At 39.0% G+C, this 19303-nt stretch overlaps 1 protein-coding gene across 1 annotated transcript; it reads left to right on the top strand.

The window, feature by feature from the left end:
• The first annotated feature begins 8434 nt into the window (after positions 1-8434).
• On the top strand, positions 8435-16976 carry map1lc3b (microtubule-associated protein 1 light chain 3 beta). The gene is made up of 4 exons (XM_049575011.1): positions 8435-8710; positions 12512-12567; positions 14473-14579; positions 15107-16976. Exons 1-4 carry the CDS (start codon positions 8671-8673, stop codon positions 15282-15284), a joined length of 381 nt encoding a protein of 126 aa, XP_049430968.1. The 5' UTR covers positions 8435-8670; the 3' UTR covers positions 15285-16976.
• The last annotated feature ends 2327 nt before the right edge of the window (positions 16977-19303 follow it).

Genomic DNA, 19303 nt, shown 5'->3' with positions numbered 1-19303 from the left:
AGCAGAAAAACAATTGCAAGCATTGTTTCATCTGGGTGAAATGGCGTTTTGTCGTGCAGCAGATTGAGCGCTTCTCCCATGATACCTTGCCTGTAACCCTATCTAATAATCACTTTCTTAACTAGCTGTGCAGGCAGTAGTTCTCACAAACCTCTCACTACATATCCTAATGGAGCCTTACAATGAACCTGAAATGATGTTGGCACAAAGCTGTAACACATACAGAGGGCAGACAAGACACAGTGTCAGTGTCATCATATTTAATTTGAACACTGATCCCTGCAGTCTATTCTCCTGCACTGTAGAGGATCCTAACGTTGCCATGTTATATCAGGTCCATCTGTGTTGCAGACTAAAACGCAGGACATCTGTTAAGCTCAAATGTGTTATTAAAAACAAGCAAACACACAAATATAAACAAATATGCAAATGAGCTAACACCCCCACTCCTAACATGAATGCAAAGTTGGCAATATATGAACTGGCACACATCTCTAATAAACAGGCATAAAGGCAAAACACACACACACACCCAAGCAGCTGCAAGAGGTCACGGAAAGCAGGTGCTGAGGGATTAAGTGTTCTCGTAGCCTCTGGTTACACACTAAAGTGGACCTGGGAGGTGTGTGCGTGTGTGTCTGAGAGACAGACTAACAGGGGTTTAAGGTGGAGAGAAGAAGGGATGATGGGGAGATGAAACAATTGGAGAATTGGTGAGAGATGGAGGGGGGGTTTGACAAAACAAGATGAAGGGAGGTAGAGATGTGAGGATCGATGTGGTGCGAGTGCGGTGACTGTATTATGTGGCTGCTAAGTTTTGCATAAGCACACTAAATTCTACCTTGTATACCAAGGCTTAAGGAGGCCATGTTATGTCATGGTCATTATAGTGTGTTTGTGTAAGCTGGTGTGTGACAACATGCTGTGATAATAAACTAATTACAGGAAGTGTACACAGCAAGACACAGTGTCTGTTGTCCTCCTTTCAGCTAACACACTGCCTATAGAAAATGTGCAGGATTGTATACGTTTGAGTGCTGGTGAGGAGGTGAGTTAACATTTCTTCCTCTCATATTTCCATGGCTCTGTATTTGTTTCAAGACACATCTGAGTTTACCCAATCAAATGCTACGAGGGTTGATATCTTTATGTTTCCTGCAGTGAATGTAAGCTATGGCTTTATCCTACAGTTTCACCACAGATGATTTAAAGCCAATAAGGAAGAAGGACACTGAAGTTTCAGCTGGAGTCTTCAGTGCAAAAACAGATAATATATAGCCACATGAACCCAATGCTTCCTAGTACTTGGTACAATAACAAATATGTTGTATCTGTCTTATTCTTAAGAATCAGGTAAACCCAGAGCCTTCTCCCTGACCTTGGTTGCTACGGAAACATAACCACTCTCTGCTTGGTAACCAAGTCTTTTCTAATTGCTGTTGTCTTGGCAACAGTGCAACCAATGTAATCCAGAAAAGGCCACAATCCTAAGTGTTTCCTGTTGCAGTACTCGCCTTCTCAGAGCAGCCTCTGAATACACACAGACACATTTAATCATAAAGACAACAGACACAACCAAAAATCTAACAACTATGGCTCACTGGGAGGTTTTGGCTTTGCAGCTTTGTTTTTAGGGGACACAGATGGCAGGGTGGACACTGATATGCACACACATAGTAACAACGCTCATGGATCTCTAAAGTAAAACGCTTTTATTTTATTTTTACAAGTACATTGAATTTTTTTTAGTATGTGACATAATGAACGTGATTGTCAGTGGTCTCAAAAGGAAGATTTGATTATCTATTCTGGGGGTTTGTTAGTTAGCTCATTGTGAAGGCGATTTAAAGAGCGCTTAAAAACACGCACATATTGAAGAAGCATGACTGTACACACATTGAGATTTCTACTCTGTCGTAAAATATCACAAAATAAGACTAACTTCTATTTTAACATTAGTTCCAGTTTTATTGTCTTTTAGCAGAGTGTAATTATTCCCAACCACAGGTACACTTACTGCAGTTACCAAGAGAGGATTGTAGAGTAAAAAGGAATCAGGAATGATTCAATATATATATCCACATATTGAGTAAATTGTGACACCTGAACAATACAGGTTATCAGTGAGTGAAAACTAGTAAACAAGTGAACAGCTCAAATAGCTAAAAGTAACAGATACACTATATTATACCATACCATACCATATAACTATATTATTTTCAAAAAAAGTTTGCTAAAAGAAACATATAATAATACATAGTTAGCAAAATGTAATGGATAACAATTTCAAAAAACTTGCTAAAAGTAATGGATGATAGTTCAAATACTTTACTAATGGATAACAGTTAATAAAAAAGTTTGCTAAAAGTAGCCAAATAAATATACAAATAGTCAACTAAAAGTGACAGATATCAGTTTTTAAAAGTTTGATAAAAGTAATGGTTAAACTTCAAATAGTTGGCAAAAAGCAATGGATAACACTTTAAACACATCTGATAAAAGTAATAGATAATAGTTTAAATACTTTGCAAAAAATAAAGGATAACAGATTTTTTTTTAAAAGTTTGATAAAAGTAATCGCCAATAGTTAAAATAGTTTGCTAAAAGTGATAGATAATGCTTCAAATAGTGTGCTAAAAGTACCCTATTGTATTGAGAGAGAAAAAGAAAAGTTTGCTAAAATAATAGTTCAAATAGTTTGCTAAAAAAAAGGATAATTGTTCAAATAGTTAAATAAAAGTAGTCTATTGTATAATAATTTCTGAAAAGTTTGCTAAAATAATAGTTCAAATACTTTGCAAAAAATAAATTATAACAGTTTTAAAAAGTGTGAAAAAAGTAACCGATAATAATTAATATGGTTTGCTAAAAGTAATGGATAATAGTTTAAATACTTTGCTAGTAAGTTGCTCACTGGATAACAGTTAAAAAAATTGTTTGCTAAAATGATAGTTCAAATACACTGCTAAAAGTAATGGACAACAGTTTTTAAAAAAGAGTGTGTGAAAAGTAGCCTAATAAATGTTCAAACAGTTAGCTAAAAGTAATAGATAACAGTTTGAGTAAAGTAAAGGATAACAGTTAAGTTTGACAAAAGTAAGAGATAATAGTTCAAATACTTTGCAAAAAAATAAAGGATAACAGTTTGTTTTTTGTTTTGTTTTTTAAAGTTTGATAAAAGTAATTGCTAATAGTTAAAATAGTTTGCTAAAAGTAATGGATAACAGTTCAAATAGTTTGCTAAAAGTAGTGTATTGCATAACAGTAAAAAAAAAGTTTGCTAAAATAATAGTTAAAATAGTTTGCTAAAAAAAAGGACAATAGCTCAAATAGTTTGCTATAAAGTAGTCTATTAGATAACAGTTAAAGAAATAGTTTGCTAAAAATAATAATTCAAATAGTTTGCTAAAAGTAATGGATAACAATTTAAAAAAAGAATGCTAAAAAACAGTTAGGCTACCAGTTATTTACCAGTAGCTCTTTGTTCAAAAGTAGAGTGACAAGAACATGTCTTTAATATTGCATGTGTGCTTTGGTGATTACTGTATACTACTGTTGTACTAGAATATTTAAATTTGGGTACTTGATTAAACAAGTTGAACCAATTCATTCCTGTTGCATGTTGCAGATTTTCTTACATGAAAGGGAGGGTCCAAAGAAAAATATTAATATTGCCAGTGAAATATAAGAAATCCGGCCCCTCTCCCCATCCCAGTTCCTTTAATGCAGTCCCTGTCCAACATGCGGAATATGACATGATTGTATGATGTGAGACAGGGATGAAAGTAGACACATCAGCTAAGTTTAGTTTTGTCACAGTGTGTGCATGATCTCTTAGAGGCCCAACATCTACAGCAGAAACCCCAATCACACCAAGACAGAAACAATGAGGCAGTAATAACACAAACTCTTCTCTCAGATACTCACCAGTCCTGCCCTTACTTCAAGCAAAAATGTTTCCAAAAAGTTTCCCTCCAACAGGACTACTGTTTGACTGCAGTCACTGGATCACCAACAGTCCACTCAACTCTAATGCTTGCAAGACCTTCACTAGAGAGCATTGAGCAGTAGGGGTGGGGGGGCCACGTGGTTCAAGTTTACGACTCAAAAATACTGGCGAGATGGTGAGGGTAGAACAGATAATCATATGGATACAAGGTAGTGGCTGCAAAAAGGTCAGAAAAGATTTACCAGGGTGGGATTTCATTATCCCCCTGACATATAAAAAGCAGCCAGACAGAATATCCACTGATGACTGAAGGTCCACTGTTTTATTACTCTGAAGATGGCTGCCATATTTCTTCTCTCTGGGTTTGCTGTCTTTGTCTTTGCTCCTCTTTGTTTCAGTTGGACAGTAACTCCTGCCTCTTTTGGTGGATGGCTGCACTCTATGATTATTACACATTCCACTGAGTCATAGACACAATAGTTTGAAGAAATAGAGTTGTTGATTTCAAACCATGAAATGAAGACTAGATTAGCCTTCTAGCTTTTATTTAATCACAATCAGAAATGGGTGTGAATGTTTGACATATATATACAGAAGAAACCTGTACATGAGAGACATTCCCATAGAAAGAAAAACTCATTAAATTACAAAACATCTATTTTTTAATGACCCCAATGGTCCAAGGTAAATTAAATAATGTTTGTGCTCCTTAAAGCTCAGAAAAAAATCAAACTCAACAGCACCTAGTCTTCACCTTTTTATAAAACATAGATTTTCAGTGCTGAGAGCACTACAAATAGAACATAAGCCTGGTTTAAGTGAACCTACACATGTTCCCTAAATGAACTGCTTCTAGATATCTGTTTCCTTCTTTGCTTTAATAAAGTAAATCAGTGAGGCTTAGTGGAAGAGAGTATGTGTTTAAAATTGGTGAGCTCCTCCTACATGCATTGATGCATACACAGTGGGAACTATTTCACACATCAGAATAATACACACAGGTGTGATACACACATACACACACACACACAAGACCAAACCTCCACCTCTACCCCCTTCATATCCGTCAAGTGTTATTGTTATCGATCACACTAGTATTGTTCCTCCCTGTTACATCTAACATTGTAACAGTGTCAACATTTCATATCACGCGGATTAGCACTTCAGCCATCTATACAGCTGATTGAGACCAGTTCAGCACTTGTGGAGCCTCCTGGTGAGAACCGTCAAATCACAACACCACCACCTAATGAGTAGAGGGAGCAGGCGGGATCCCACTGAGGAGGGAAGGAGAAGGTCTAAATATTGACAGCAAATATTTGATCGAAGGGTAGGGGTGTCCCCGAACTCATAGGTGTGTGTGCTCAGACACAGAATGCACACACACTCCATAACCCCAACCAACAATTTCTCGTGTTATCAGCGTCTACAGCTGTCTTTGACTTGAAAAGAGGAGAGAGGGGGGTGGTGGATGCTTCATGTATGCACCTACTGTACACATGCAGTCCTCAGGACCTGAACCATGCTGAGACAAATACACAGTGGTAGATCATACTCTGTGTGTGTGTGTGTGTGTGTGTGTGTGTGTGTGTGTGTGTGTGTGTGTGTGTGATTTTTTTCTAACTGACTTCATATCTGTCGTAGACACACCCAGTTGGAAGCCAGCACGTGCACACGCACAAACACTAATCTCTATGCAACCCTTTAACACACAATAAAACACACACACACACACACACACACACACACACCTGACTGAGCATCACTTGGGGGGTTTCAGGTGGAAAACCACAGGGAAGGCTTCACAGCATGGCTGACCTAAAAATATAACACACTGAGATGCCCTTTGTGAATAAACACTGTTACATTAGCTACTCCTGCAGAAAGAACGAGAGAAGAGAGGTATGGAGACAAGCATTAGTGCTGCACAGAAAATATTATCACTGTCATATGTTCAGTGAAGAAGTGACCATAGCAAAGACCTCTTACGTGTGTGTTCATGTCAGTCAAGGACATGACTATGTTATCACTTGACATTTGGAAAACTAACAGAGGTCTGACTTGCATTGTCAGCATGCCTGTGTCTCTTGCAGCAGAGGCTGCAGTCAAAGAGAAACTGGGGTGAGTCTCAAACTGATTTTAAACCAGTTCTACAATTTCTGCACGCACCTATGATTATCAATTAGCAATCAGGTACACCCTGAGGAGCGCATAAGGCTTTTCCCCTCACTGCTCTGGTCCCTGAGACCAGCTCCATTTCCTTTGACAGTACAGATTAGCAGCAACAGGTGATCAGAGTTCTCCACCTGCTGGACAAAAAATAAAACTGCATCTTCTTCTTAGCCTACTTTCTTTGAACTACAACTACCATCAGCCCTGTGTGTCCATTAGCAAAAATAAAAGTAATCATGTTTGATATATTTACCCAACCTCTGGGTTTAATTTAAAGATCCTTTTCTTTGAATACATATTTTATGCTACTTCTGCTCCACCACATCTCAGATGCTACTCTCTGTAAAATACTGAATGTTTTATTCCACCACATGCAGGCCTTTCTGTACCAGAATATATATATATATATATATATATATATATATATATATAATTTTTGTGCCTGAGTGTTCTCAGTCAATTTGAGTTATTCATCAAAGGTCACTGTTGTTGTTCAGGGTTACACTTGGGATGAGGCTATTAAATTCATAGCTACCCATCGTTTTTGTGTTTCAAATTCTGAGACCTTGACACAGGGTGATCTGATTGTAGATGGGTCTTGGAGCTAGACATTGAGAATGATGCTGAATGGTTTGGAGTAATAATGAATGGTGCAGGTTAATAAAGCCATTCAGATCATTTTCTCCAGGACATTTATTTTCTAAATTTTTTTGACTTTCACTGAAATAGAACCATGAGAAACTTGAAAAAAGTCTATCTATCTATCTATCTATCTATCTATCTATCTATCTATCTATCTATCTATCTATCAAATGCAATAATCACCTCTTTTCTTACTTTTATTCTTTAAACTGTGGTGCAGAGTGTGTCCTTTTTGTCAAGGGAAACGTCATGTTCCTATCATTTAATTCTTAGCTTTATTATCTTAAATTAAATATGAGAGAGAGAGAGAGAGAGAGAGAGAGAGAGAGAGAGAGAGAGAGAGAGAGGGAGGGGGCAGATGAGAGTGAGGCGCATGACGTCAGAGGTCAGCTGACAGGTTTGTTTTGCTTGCTCTATCATTTTAATAAATGTTTGACTTAAATCCAAATATTTTCCCAATACACAACATTTTATGGAAAAGGGTTTTGAGTGAGTAGTTAATGCATTCAGATAAAATGGGATCTTTTTACCAGCATGTTTTTGGGCTAGCAGCAATGCTGTAGCGGTAGTTAATGAGGTGGGTGTACAACCAGGTAGATGGGCAGGAAGTGTACTTTCACAATATTTTTGTCTTTTAAAAAGTATTCAGAATGATGAAGTGAGTCCATTTCAGCTACAATAATACAGAATTAACTGTCATTGTTATACACATACAAGCACGCTCACATATGGAACCAAGGAAACAGGCAGCAAAAGAACAGGGAAAACATGGCAGAAAAGTTGGATAGTCATTTCCAATGAATAGCCACATGTTACATAAATGATATAATAAATGAATAAATTAATGAGCGATCTATCTATCTATCTATCTATCTATCTATCTATCTATCTATCTATCTATCTATCCATCTACCAGTTGCATACAGTAGCTTGGATGATTTTTGCATACAAACAGCTACCGTATATTTTATAGTGTTGTCACTTGATCAAATACAGACTTGATGTTGGACAGCATCACTGCAAATCTGTATATGACAAACACACACACACACACACACACACACACACAAAGAATGTATTCATTAAATGGATTTTAAAATAGTTTATGTAAAATGAACATATAACTTTGCTACAGATTTCTACTGACTATTTCACAAGGAAATAAAGAAACACTGACAGAGATGGGTTTGCCTTCTCAAGGGCATTTATAGCAGGTAACAGCATTTGTATATTAATGTGTGTTCCTTTTTGAAAAATCATATTTTTGAAGTGGCAATTTTGGATCACTCAAGGGCTCGTTCTCTGCCCTAGAGAGAGCGGGCCCTCCAACCCCTCTCTCTACATGCCCCCCACCCCATGAACCTTAGTGCACCTGCACTGCTTGCACTATATTGTATATATTTACGCCCCTGCTATCTATCTATCTATCTATCTATCTATCTATCTATCAAATGCAATTATCACCTCTTTTCTTACTTTTATTCTTTAAACTGTGGTGCAGAGTGTGTCCTTTTTGTCAAGGGAAACGTCATGTTCCTATCATTTAATTCTTAGCTTTATTATCTTAAATTAAATATGAGAGAGAGAGAGAGAGAGAGAGAGAGAGAGAGAGAGAGAGAGAGAGAGGGAGGGGGGCAGATGAGAGGGAGGCGCATGACGTCAGAGGTCAGCTGACAGGTTTGTTTTGCTTGCTCGAGCTCGTCCTGATAAAAACACAGCCAGAGGAAGGAAGCAGCGACATCAAACCATCTCTAAACGAGTGCTCCTTATTTTGTATTTTACCAATAAGCTACCAGCACCGACACCACGGATAGTTTTATACATCGTTTATAGCTTTTCTATTTTTGCTCCGACACAGCCGCTACCTCCGTTTTTATCCACTGCCAACTGGTTGACTTTGACGCAATATGCCTTCAGAAAAAACCTTCAAACAAAGAAGGACATTCGGTAGGTCTAACCACAGCCTGCTTTAACATTTAACACACAACTCTCCTGCGTTATGTCTTTTAACTAAAGTTGCATGTTTGTAGCTGTTGTCCTAATGTTTCTCTGGACTGTGTCAGAGTGAATTACATCGGTAATGGAGACAGGCCAGGTAGTTGGTAGTTATTATCCCGGTGGAGTATTAGCGTTCATCTTGTCTAGCTAGTTCAGCGTACAGTTTAAATGTATGTTCAACTCACAGGGGAGACACTAGACTTCAGTCTACAGCTAATTAGAAAAGCTAACCAGACACGGATGTCTGTGGCCGTGTCAACTTATCTAAAATAACACAGCAGACATATCCAGACAGTGATAATAATAGGCTAATGTTCTCACATGTGTGCATACAGGTGTAAATATAGCAGAGAATAGGGCTATTTGCTGCAGGCCTGTCTCACCCCTATGTGTGTGTGTGTGTGTGTGTGTGTGTGTGTGTGTGTGTGTTTGTTTGCATCAGAGCTGTAGGAGAAAAACAAAGTGGTGTCGAAACGCAGGGCAGAGAAAGAGAGCTGCAGGATTGGGGGATGGGACACTGTGGAGAGGAGGAGAGGAGTTTTAAAGGGGGAACAGAATCAAATGGGACCTAAAAGTGCGGAGTTACATTTGGTTTCTTGTTGTGTGAAGGGTAGGCCACAGCCTCGATGCGGATTTTAGTTTCTGTTATGCTTCCGCAGCCGTCAGAGCTGAAGGCAAGGCCTGCAGTGGTTTTACAGACACATTGTAACTGAGTTTATCCAACAGCCCTTCTCTGACATTATACACTTTGTGGGGCTTTTTAGTAATTTACGTGAGAGGGTATAAAAAAGTAGCTCACTTCAGTGTAATTCTATGAAACTTAATAACTTGGGTGTGGAGTTGGCCACGGTTGGGTTTTCCTAGGTGTTACATATCTTTAAAGAACAAAGATGGGAACTGTGGCCCTCAGCCCTGGAAATATAATTCCCAGCGTGACTAAAAGTAACCGACTTCCTGTCCGACGTCACGTTATTGGTCCAAATTTGCACAACCAGAGCACGTGAGGGCCAGGCAGCAAAGAGAAACATGTGTCACGTGCGTTGAACTCTGAGAACGTGCTGCTTTAAATTAATTTTCTTCTTTTACTGTAATACTGCGACAAACTTACACAGCTAATCGTTGGTCATGGCTGCTACATGACTATATATATATGTATATTTATGTAGGAGCAGACATGTGTGTGGGCTATTAATAATTAGTGTTCACGTTTTTATTTCAACCTTGAGTCACTGCCTTGTGTTTTATCTGGGCCCACGTACGTTTGAGTAAATATACTTTTAATGTGTCACATTGTTACTACAGACAACGCTGACACTCCATTTCAGAGCACGAAACAGTTCAAGTTGCATATTTGTATAATAGGTCATAAGATGACTCAGGAATCAGCAGGGAATCTTCTAGTCGGGCAGGGCCACACTGACTAACTCCCATATTATGACAGAACAGAAATACATGAAAAAAACCCAACAGGCTTTTAGACCGTCTGCTTCCCATTTTGTTTTGTTTTTTCCTCTTTTATTTGATTGGAAACTCATGAGTCAAAGGCTGTTTGTGGTGTGGTCAGGCCAAGAGAGACCAGTGACACACACACACACACACACACACACACACACACACACACACACAAGCACATACAGAGCTTCCCTGTTCCTGGGCAGTGAGCTCATCCTGATTGAAATGTAATCATGGAACAATGTCCTACATTTCCTCAAGTTTACCATGAAAGTCGCAGCCTCAGAGGGACATCAGCACTGGTCGGTTGATTGAATTAGATATCTTAACAGTGGGCGTACAAATTGTCTTCTGGGCAAACATTTATTGTGACATGTCACAAGACTGGATATCAGCAACTCAAAGCATCAACTGACTCTGGCGGCTGCCAGGGCCCAGTGTGCTGCCTTTGACAGCTTGGCACTAGAAAATCAGTGCCTAGTTTCATTTTTGCCATTTCTATCAGAGGTAGTTCAAAGTCCAGACACTGATGGAGTTGATCACAAGATGTTGAGGTATCATTCCGTTTTGATCATCATCACACTGTTGTTAATGTTGTCAGTACAAAGTGCAGTAGGCCCAAGGTGTTATCTGTGGCCTTTATTTTGGCCCAGTTACAAATCACTTAAAATGGGGTTAAACCTCAGAAAGGAGGAGCCTGCTCTGCCACAGATCATCAATGACTACATGATCCATCCAATCAGCAGCTGTGTTAGTCACCTGATCTTTTGAGTTATCCTTGTGGACGTACCACTTAGTGTTGAGAAGGTGCATCTTCAGCTGAGATTCTTATTGACCAAATGTGGGACCAGTTCATTGTTTAGCAAGTCACAAGTCTTTGCACTCAAGTCCTAAGTTACCAAAGACAAAGCAAGTCGAGTACCAAGTCCTAAACTTTGAGTTCAAAAATCACAAATGCTTTTTAAATTTGAAGTTTGATGTAAGTTTATGTGTCTACATCTGTAAGTTATGCACACTGCAGCTCCTTTTTTGTTGACCATCAAGTAGGTTTTAATTATAATTGAACAATCAGATGGTTCAAAGAAAGTGGATCTGTGGAACTAGGCGTTGACCTGCTGGAAATTAATAGCATCAGTGTTAGTTAATTCAGGAATTGAAGGGAAATAAATTGATTCGGGACACGCTTTTTAAATAACACAGTTTAATCTTTGGGCCTGGGGGAGGACATTAAGTATTTTCAAGTCAAACAGCTGAAGTCAAAGTGAAGTGAGCCTCTGGTGTTAAAGTCCAAGTCAAATTGCACATTATTTTTGATTTTTGTTGAGTCGAGTGAGTCTAAAGTCATCAAATTTGTGACTCAAGTCTGACTTGAGTCCTTGTCTTGTGACTTGAGTCCACACCTCTGTTAGAAACTAAGACAAAGAAAACATCCAGGCACACTTGAACATGATTTTAAATTCTGCAGCCTATACTGAGAGCAGTTAGTAAATATGTAATGTTAACATTGTATCAGGAGCTCAAGGAACACCCTTGATATAAATAAACCAAATCTCCATTTTGTAAATGTCACATTCTAACATCATTCTCAACACGCCTGTCTCTTTGTAAGGGATGCAAATTATACACACTTGTGAACACTCACTGGAGTATTAAAATAGGAAATGGAATCATATTTTTTGTATAATAATCTGCAAATCACTGTGGAACAATGTGGTTACAACATGAGTGGATTTTAGGAAAGCCCATTATGTTTTCACTAGAGCGTCTTAGTCCACTAAGCTGTCTGTTAAATAAATGTACCCAGATGTTTCTATGCTTGATATTAAGCTTGGAGAATGTAATCATATTATGATTTTTTTATGAGAATGTTTCAAAGTATATCTGATAAGACATAGCATGAGACCAGTTACAGCTGATATTCTTTATTTAAGATCTCAGTAGAATGATATTATGATTCATAACACATCCAAAGCGGTTGAAGAAGCCGTTATAATAACATACTGCTGCTCCTCACGTGATCATTAGATACATTAATATCCAGAGGGGGATGTTAAAGACTGTGTGCATGGGTGGGGTGGCTGTAAAGTACTGGTAAAATCTGCTTGTGTGTGTGTGTGTGTGTGTGTGTGTGTGTGTGTGTGTGTTTTTAGATCTTTTTTTCTCTCTGTTCATGAGTTAGTATCTGTGTCTGCTTAGCCTCTGACCTCGTTTGTGTTTTATCAGTATTCTCCCGACCTGCTGATCTCTTTGTCTGGTTGTACATTTCCATTAACCTGAGTCTGTTTTTCTGTCCTGCAGAGCAAAGAGTAGAAGATGTCAGACTGATCCGAGAGCAGCACCCCAACAAGATACCAGTAAGTTCATATGCACCTGCGCTAAGCACCAAAGCAGTGAAACCCACTGAGGCAACATTGTTCTCACAGCTCTTGAAGGGCAGAAATATATGAGCATGATGTGCATAGCAGCACGCAGGAAGACACAAGTAAAAATGAAACAAATGCACTGCACCGGAAAGCGTTACCACATGTTTCCTGGTTACTCTGAAATGCATGTGAAAGGGTTTTTAATGTCATTTGTTGGCATCAGACACATTTCTGTATATTGGCTTTCTGCTTGTTGGCCTCTGGTTGGAGATTTTATTGCTGCACTTCTGGTCACTATTCTAAACTTTTTAAATGTCTAATTTTTGTGATCAGGCTTTTTTCAACTTACAGTGACCACAGCGGTTGTTTCTAGTTTTTCCAATGAGAAGTGAGTGTGGCTGACTAATATGTCAGTTGCCCAGTGACTCCTAGCAACCACCTATAAACAAACACACACCTCTTGTTTCACCTGCGTGTCTTATCAATTTGAGATAGAGTATCACCACAGCTTTCCATCTGCTGCTCCATGTAAGGCCTCTTTTCATCTTAAAAGCACCCCAGTGTGTGTGTGAGTGTGTTTCCTGTATACTCTCCTGGGGTTATAAACTGCCGTGTCATGGTAAGTGTTGACACCAGAGGCAGATGCGCTGTGTCACTGTAATGCAACTCCATCCAGACGGCCACAGTGGAGCCTGCGGGGGGTGGGGGAGCAGAAGACAGTATGACAGATTGATTATAGCTTTCAGAGCAGGCCCTGCCTCACTGAACAATATACCTGCTTTCAAGCTAGAGGTCAATGCACCTCTAAATTCTTGCTCAGTTCAGATCAGCCATTTAATTTATTTTATATTCTTAATGTTATTTTTAAAAAGGAAATTCAGTTTGGGCTAAAGAAAGACAAATGTATAACACAAAACCTGTGTTACAAACATGAGGTGTAGAGTTGATAGATGTGGGCATTTACCAGGCACCGGGTGTTTAGGAAAATGTGCTATTTAGTTGTATTATGGGAAATGTAGGATCCAGTGTTTCTGGAGTTTGACCCATGCTAGGGGCTTAAATTCAGGTCTTTCTGACTCTGCTGCTACAATTTTGACTATTGTGTTTCTGCCTCTCGCAAGTTCACTAATTTCTGGAAGTGCAGCACTAACTTGCCTGAGAGCATGCTAAAGGCAATGTTAGAATGACATGACTTTTTTTTTTTTTTTTAGCTTATATGAGTGATCTAGCTCCATAGAATAAAGAGGGACTCATTCACAACATATTTATTTTGCTAATTTTCTTCAAGTTGACGCTCAAAGTTCCGACAGTAATCTCCACAAGCCATCCTCCTCTATTGATGTACATATTTAAGGTGACATGAACAAACACATTGATTGTTAAGATATTGGATGGCTCAGATAAGTTATTGAGAGTGTTTTTAATTGTATTAACTCCGGGGCAGGCAGAGGATGCTCTGTGGCAGCCAGCCTCAGCAGATTACTGTTACAGCTGATTCAAGTAATTTACACTGTCAGTGATGAAGTGGTCTGACAGTGCTGTTTTTAAAGGCTTTGGTTATAAGACATCTTAACGTGATTAAATGTCTCATAGCTAAAATAATCAGTCTGGGTTCAGTGAACATGGACTTAAGCTTCACAGTTATAATCCAGTGAGGCAGAGGGCTGTGTTCTTTTTCTTTTTCTTAATGATATCATCTGATATGTGTGACTTCATCCCCCTCTTATATCTCCCTGCTGGACTATCAGTGACTCTGGTCCCAGACCGGTTTAAACTGTCAGCGTATCAGGTCTAAAAACAGCACAAGAAATATTGCCCACATACTGTAGAACTGCATGAGAATAGAAGGAGAGACGTCATTGATTGATTATGTGTGTGTGTGTGTGTCTCCTGTAGGTGATCATTGAGAGGTATAAAGGAGAAAAACAGCTCCCCATCCTGGACAAGACCAAGTTCCTGGTGCCAGACCACGTCAACATGAGTGAACTCATCAAGATTATCAGGTACACCTCCTCTCCTCTCCTCTCCTCTCCTCTCCTCTCCTTTTCTTCCTTTTCCTCTCTTGTCATTGCCTCTCCTTTCCCATCCTTCCTTTTCCTGCCTGTCCTCTAATTTCCTCTCTTGTCCTCTTCTCTCTGTTCTTTCACTCTCCTTTCCATTCCTTTTCCACTTTTGCCTCTGCCTTTCCTATCCCCTACTTTATTTTATTTTCCTCTCATTTCCTCTGCTCTTGTCTTTTCTTCTTTCATTTCCTCTCCTTTCCCATTCCCTTGTTTCCTTTCCTTTCATTTCCTTTTCTTTCCTTCCTATTCCCCTCTTGTCATTTCCTTTTCTTTCCTATCCCCTCTGTTCTCTTCCTCTCCTTTTTGTCTTCCTTCCTTGTCATCTTTGTAATTTCTTGTCATTTCCTGTATCCTATTTTCTTTTCCTTTCCTCTCCTTTCCCATCCCCTTCTTTCTTTTCTTGTACTCTCTTTCTATCTTTCCTCTTCTCTCCTCCTCATTTTGCCATGTCTCTGTCTCTCCACCAGGAGGCGCCTCCAGCTAAACTCCAACCAGGCTTTCTTCCTGCTGGTCAACGGCCACAGCATGGTCTCCGTGTCGGCTGCCATCTCCGAGGTCTATGAACGGGAGCGGGACCAAGATGGCTTCCTCTACATGGTGTACGCCTCCCAGGAGACCTTTGGCGCCGCCACGACAGCTCAGTGAACAGACTTCCCTCCCTATTCCACCTGGCAGGCGATTGGACAGTTGTAGTTTCTAGCCCCCTCCATGTTTCTCGCCACACACACCTTTAGTCTCGACTGTAAGAACTAAAACACAAACTGCTAAATCTAAACACAGCGTACGATAAATTCCCAGGTGTTGATCTCTATATTCTGAGTGCAATGAGAGCGTAGACTGTTTGTGTCCCACCACACTCACCCAGTAGCATAAAGCCACAGGGGTTGTCCAGAAAAGCAGAGTTTAAGTAGAGAAATCCCCAAAATCTGACTATGACTCAGGCTAATGGAGTCTTTTAGTGTGTGTCTCTGCCTCGTTATTGTCCTCTCTGGTGAGTCATGTCCGCTATCATGGCAACGTACTGCCTGTTGATGGCAGTTATTTTCAGTGTTGTGGTGTCTCCTCGGCTGTATGTATGTTAATGTATATATACATTTCAGGTAGTGATAATACATACAAGTGGTGAGGCTGCACCACTCCTCTATATATACATTAGCCAATGAACAAAGCCAACCTTAATTTTAAGGTTTATTTTAGAGGCAGGCACTGTAGAGAGTTAAGGGGTTTCTGGGTTGTTTTTAATGGGGATTTTTTTTTTAAATTGCAGTTTAAAGGTGAAACTTGGGGATTTGTTATCTCGATACTTTTGGCAGATAAAAATGCAAAGTGAAGTAGAGAAGATCCTTGTTAATGAATGCATCTCTGCTGTGTGTCTCATCACATTCCCTCAGTGGTCCTTCTTTGGTGTTTTGATCCCTTCCCTGCCTTGTAGCCTAAAGCATCTTCACTGTAACGAGGATATGTTGGGGAACTGCTTTTGCTCTTGAAATGGATGATTGTAGTTTGCAAAAAAAAAAAAAAGCGCCTTGGTGTACAGATAATATTGACTCTACAGCTTTGAATATGAAAAGGGGTTCCAATGAGAGTGTAACCAAGTTGACTTTGGACACACTACAAGGAGCATGGTCTGATTGCATGTGTGAATGGAGGATGGTGTGTCTGTAGATGCTGATGAGGGGAGGGGGTGTCCGTTTTCCTTTTTTATCTCCTTTATCACTTGTATTTATAAAGGTGATGAAGGAGTGAAGGGAAGTCAGGAAAGAGGGTGAAACACAGGCAGGTTGATGAGCATCATGTCTGACTGTCCATCTGTGCTCTGCCTTTGACCTGCAGGGCTGATTTCCCAGAGCTGTCACTATTGTTCAGTTTCAGTTCACTGAAATTCAACAAGCACTTTCACTGTGGGGAACACACACCTGTCCAGTGGGTTTCTAAGGGCTGCACTCAAAAAGAAGAGAAAACATTTTGAATATCCTGTCTGTGCTGTGCTCCTCCTCCTCCTCACCATCTTCTTAACAGATCGAGGTTTAGCTGCTTTTATATCGCAGTATTTTATCATTTTGGTTCTTTTTATTTTACGTGACTTTTATTTCATTGTACGACATGTCTTTACTCTTCGCTGTCTACAGTATGTGAAGTACAAAGGTGACTTATATTCTGACTTGTGAAAGCCACTGTGTGTTTGTTACAGAGGGGTGGAGCGTTTGTTTTAGTGGTCTTCTCTGCCTGCCCCTCTGTTTCACACACACGTATCCACACACAGCAATATCACACAGCCTCCTCTTATGTATTTATGTTGGTATTTTGTAAACAATAAAAGAAGAAAAAAAAGCTCAACTATGGGGTTCCTGTGTTTTGCCTAAATACTCAAAATGTTACAATAATCTGGCATCATAATGCACAACCTTATCACATGTTGTCAAATGTAGTCTACAGAGGCACCTCCTCAGCTATCACTTCTTACACACACATTTACACCCCAGAGGGTGAAAACTGAGTCGCTGAACATGGAGCAGACAGATATCAGAGGCCTCTCATGCAGAAGAGAAGGCATGTTGAACATATACTGCCTGTGTGTGTTTTGTCAGCACAGCAGAGATGTTTGTGTGTTATGAGGACAAATATGAAAAACGCTGTGACCTGATAGACAGTGTTGTTGCTAGTGAGGTTTGTGGGGTTTTTTTTTTCGTTTCTAATTTGGCTCCTGGTTTAAATGAATGTTGTCTTGAGATGCTTGTTTTTTCACTGTTTATTTTGCATTACTTTTACAAAAATAAAAGGTATGCACTATACGTAGGCATAGAGTTTGGGGGGGGGGGCACACCCCCCCTCAATATTTAGAACATACAAATTGTAATCATTTTATTGTTGCGTCCAAGTGAACGTTTGTCTCAGATTTGAAGAACTTTCCTCAGGGTGTTCTTGAGATATCGCGTTCAGGAGATTGAAACGGATGCAAGGTCACATTGACCTTGACCTTTGACCTCCAAATTCTGATCAATGAGTCTAAGTAAATGTTTGTGCCAAATTTGAAAAAAAAAAAATCCCTCAAGGTTTTCTTGAGATATTGCGTTCACAATAGTGAGACAGATGAGGCCACATTGACTTTTGACCTTTGGCCTACGACCACCAAAATCTAATCAGTTCATTGCTGAGTCCAAGTGGACGTTTGTGCCAAATTTGAAGAAATTCCCTCAAGGCCTTCTTGAGCTATTGCATTCATGGGTATGGGACGGAGAGATGGACAACCCAAAAACATAAAGCCTCCGTTTATGGCTATTGCTGGCGCGACACAAGATACAGCTAGTAGCACACACATGTCCAGGGGACATGGGGCATTTGTTTCGTCTATTTGTATTTTTTCTTAATTTTCTGTGTTGAGCTCTCAGGGCCAAGACTGTAGGGCCGTAATCACTTATTTGTCTTTGAGGGGGACCATTTTCATTTCATTTGTGACACAAACTTCCAGGTGGGTCTGAGGGGAATCCTCCAGACGAGAAATACTTCAAAACTTTACAGCTAAACAGGTCGTTACAGAGCATTTTTAAATAAAGATCTTCATCAAAGTTTGGATGACTGACGGCCATGTTAGGGAGCCACTATATATTTAAGGGCTGCAAAGGGAAAGTGCACATACAAACTTTTTTTATGACATACTACATTTTTAATTAATACTATACTGACTTTTTATGACCTTTTAATAATATACTATGACTTCTTTGTGACATACTATGACTTTTTTATGATATACTATACCAAGATTTTTTGACATTTTTATGACACACAACTCTGAAAATTTTATGACTTTTTTGTGTCATACTGAGTTTTTATTACATTTTTATGAAATCCTATACTATGACTTTTTATGACATACTATACTTTGACAATTAAATGACATTGACATGACCCTTCAATGACTTATTATTTTTTGACTTTTTATGACATTTGTATGTTATACTATATTGAATTTGATGACATTTTTATTAAGTATTAAACTATGACTTTTTATGAATTTTAATGACACTCATTCATTTTTATGACATTACTATGACATACTATAGTATGACTTTTAATAACATCTTTTAGAAACACTCTACTTTGACTTTTCTATGAAATATTATACGATGACTTTTTTATAATACACTGTAGGATGACATTTTTATGACATCCTAACACTTTCAAAAGGTGCCATAACAGTACTCCAGCACTCCATAATAATACAATAATACAAAAGTAATAATAATGGTATTTGTAAAGATCAAGAAAAGCACAGCTGGAACCAGTGTAACAGTATTACAGAAAATGAGTTCTGAAACCATTTAAAATATTCAGAAATGATGATCAATTGTATTTTTGACAACATGTTCTTGCCTTTTTGAAATACTCAGCCATTCTTTGAGGTCCTTTGTATTTCTCTTTTGAGGTATTCCCATTTTATGGCTTTATGTACATTCCTTATGTATGGGTAAAAAAAACAGAAACCCAAAAAACAACGACCGCTTTTTACCTTGTTAACTGGACAGCAAAAATGAAAGGCATATTTAAGGTCTTTCTGTTTTTTCCAACACTAAAGATGTGTCCGTATTTTTTAGCATTCTGAAACATCTAATCATACATGTGTAAATATGGGTCTGTTCCACTCTCTGCCCTGTAATTTTCTGTGG

The sequence above is a fragment of the Epinephelus fuscoguttatus genome, linkage group LG4 (assembly GCF_011397635.1).
Source record: "Epinephelus fuscoguttatus linkage group LG4, E.fuscoguttatus.final_Chr_v1".
Classification (NCBI taxonomy): Eukaryota; Metazoa; Chordata; class Actinopteri; order Perciformes; family Serranidae; genus Epinephelus; species Epinephelus fuscoguttatus.
Note: the sequence above shows the minus strand (reverse complement) of the source record. Positions and strands in the feature narration are given on the sequence as shown.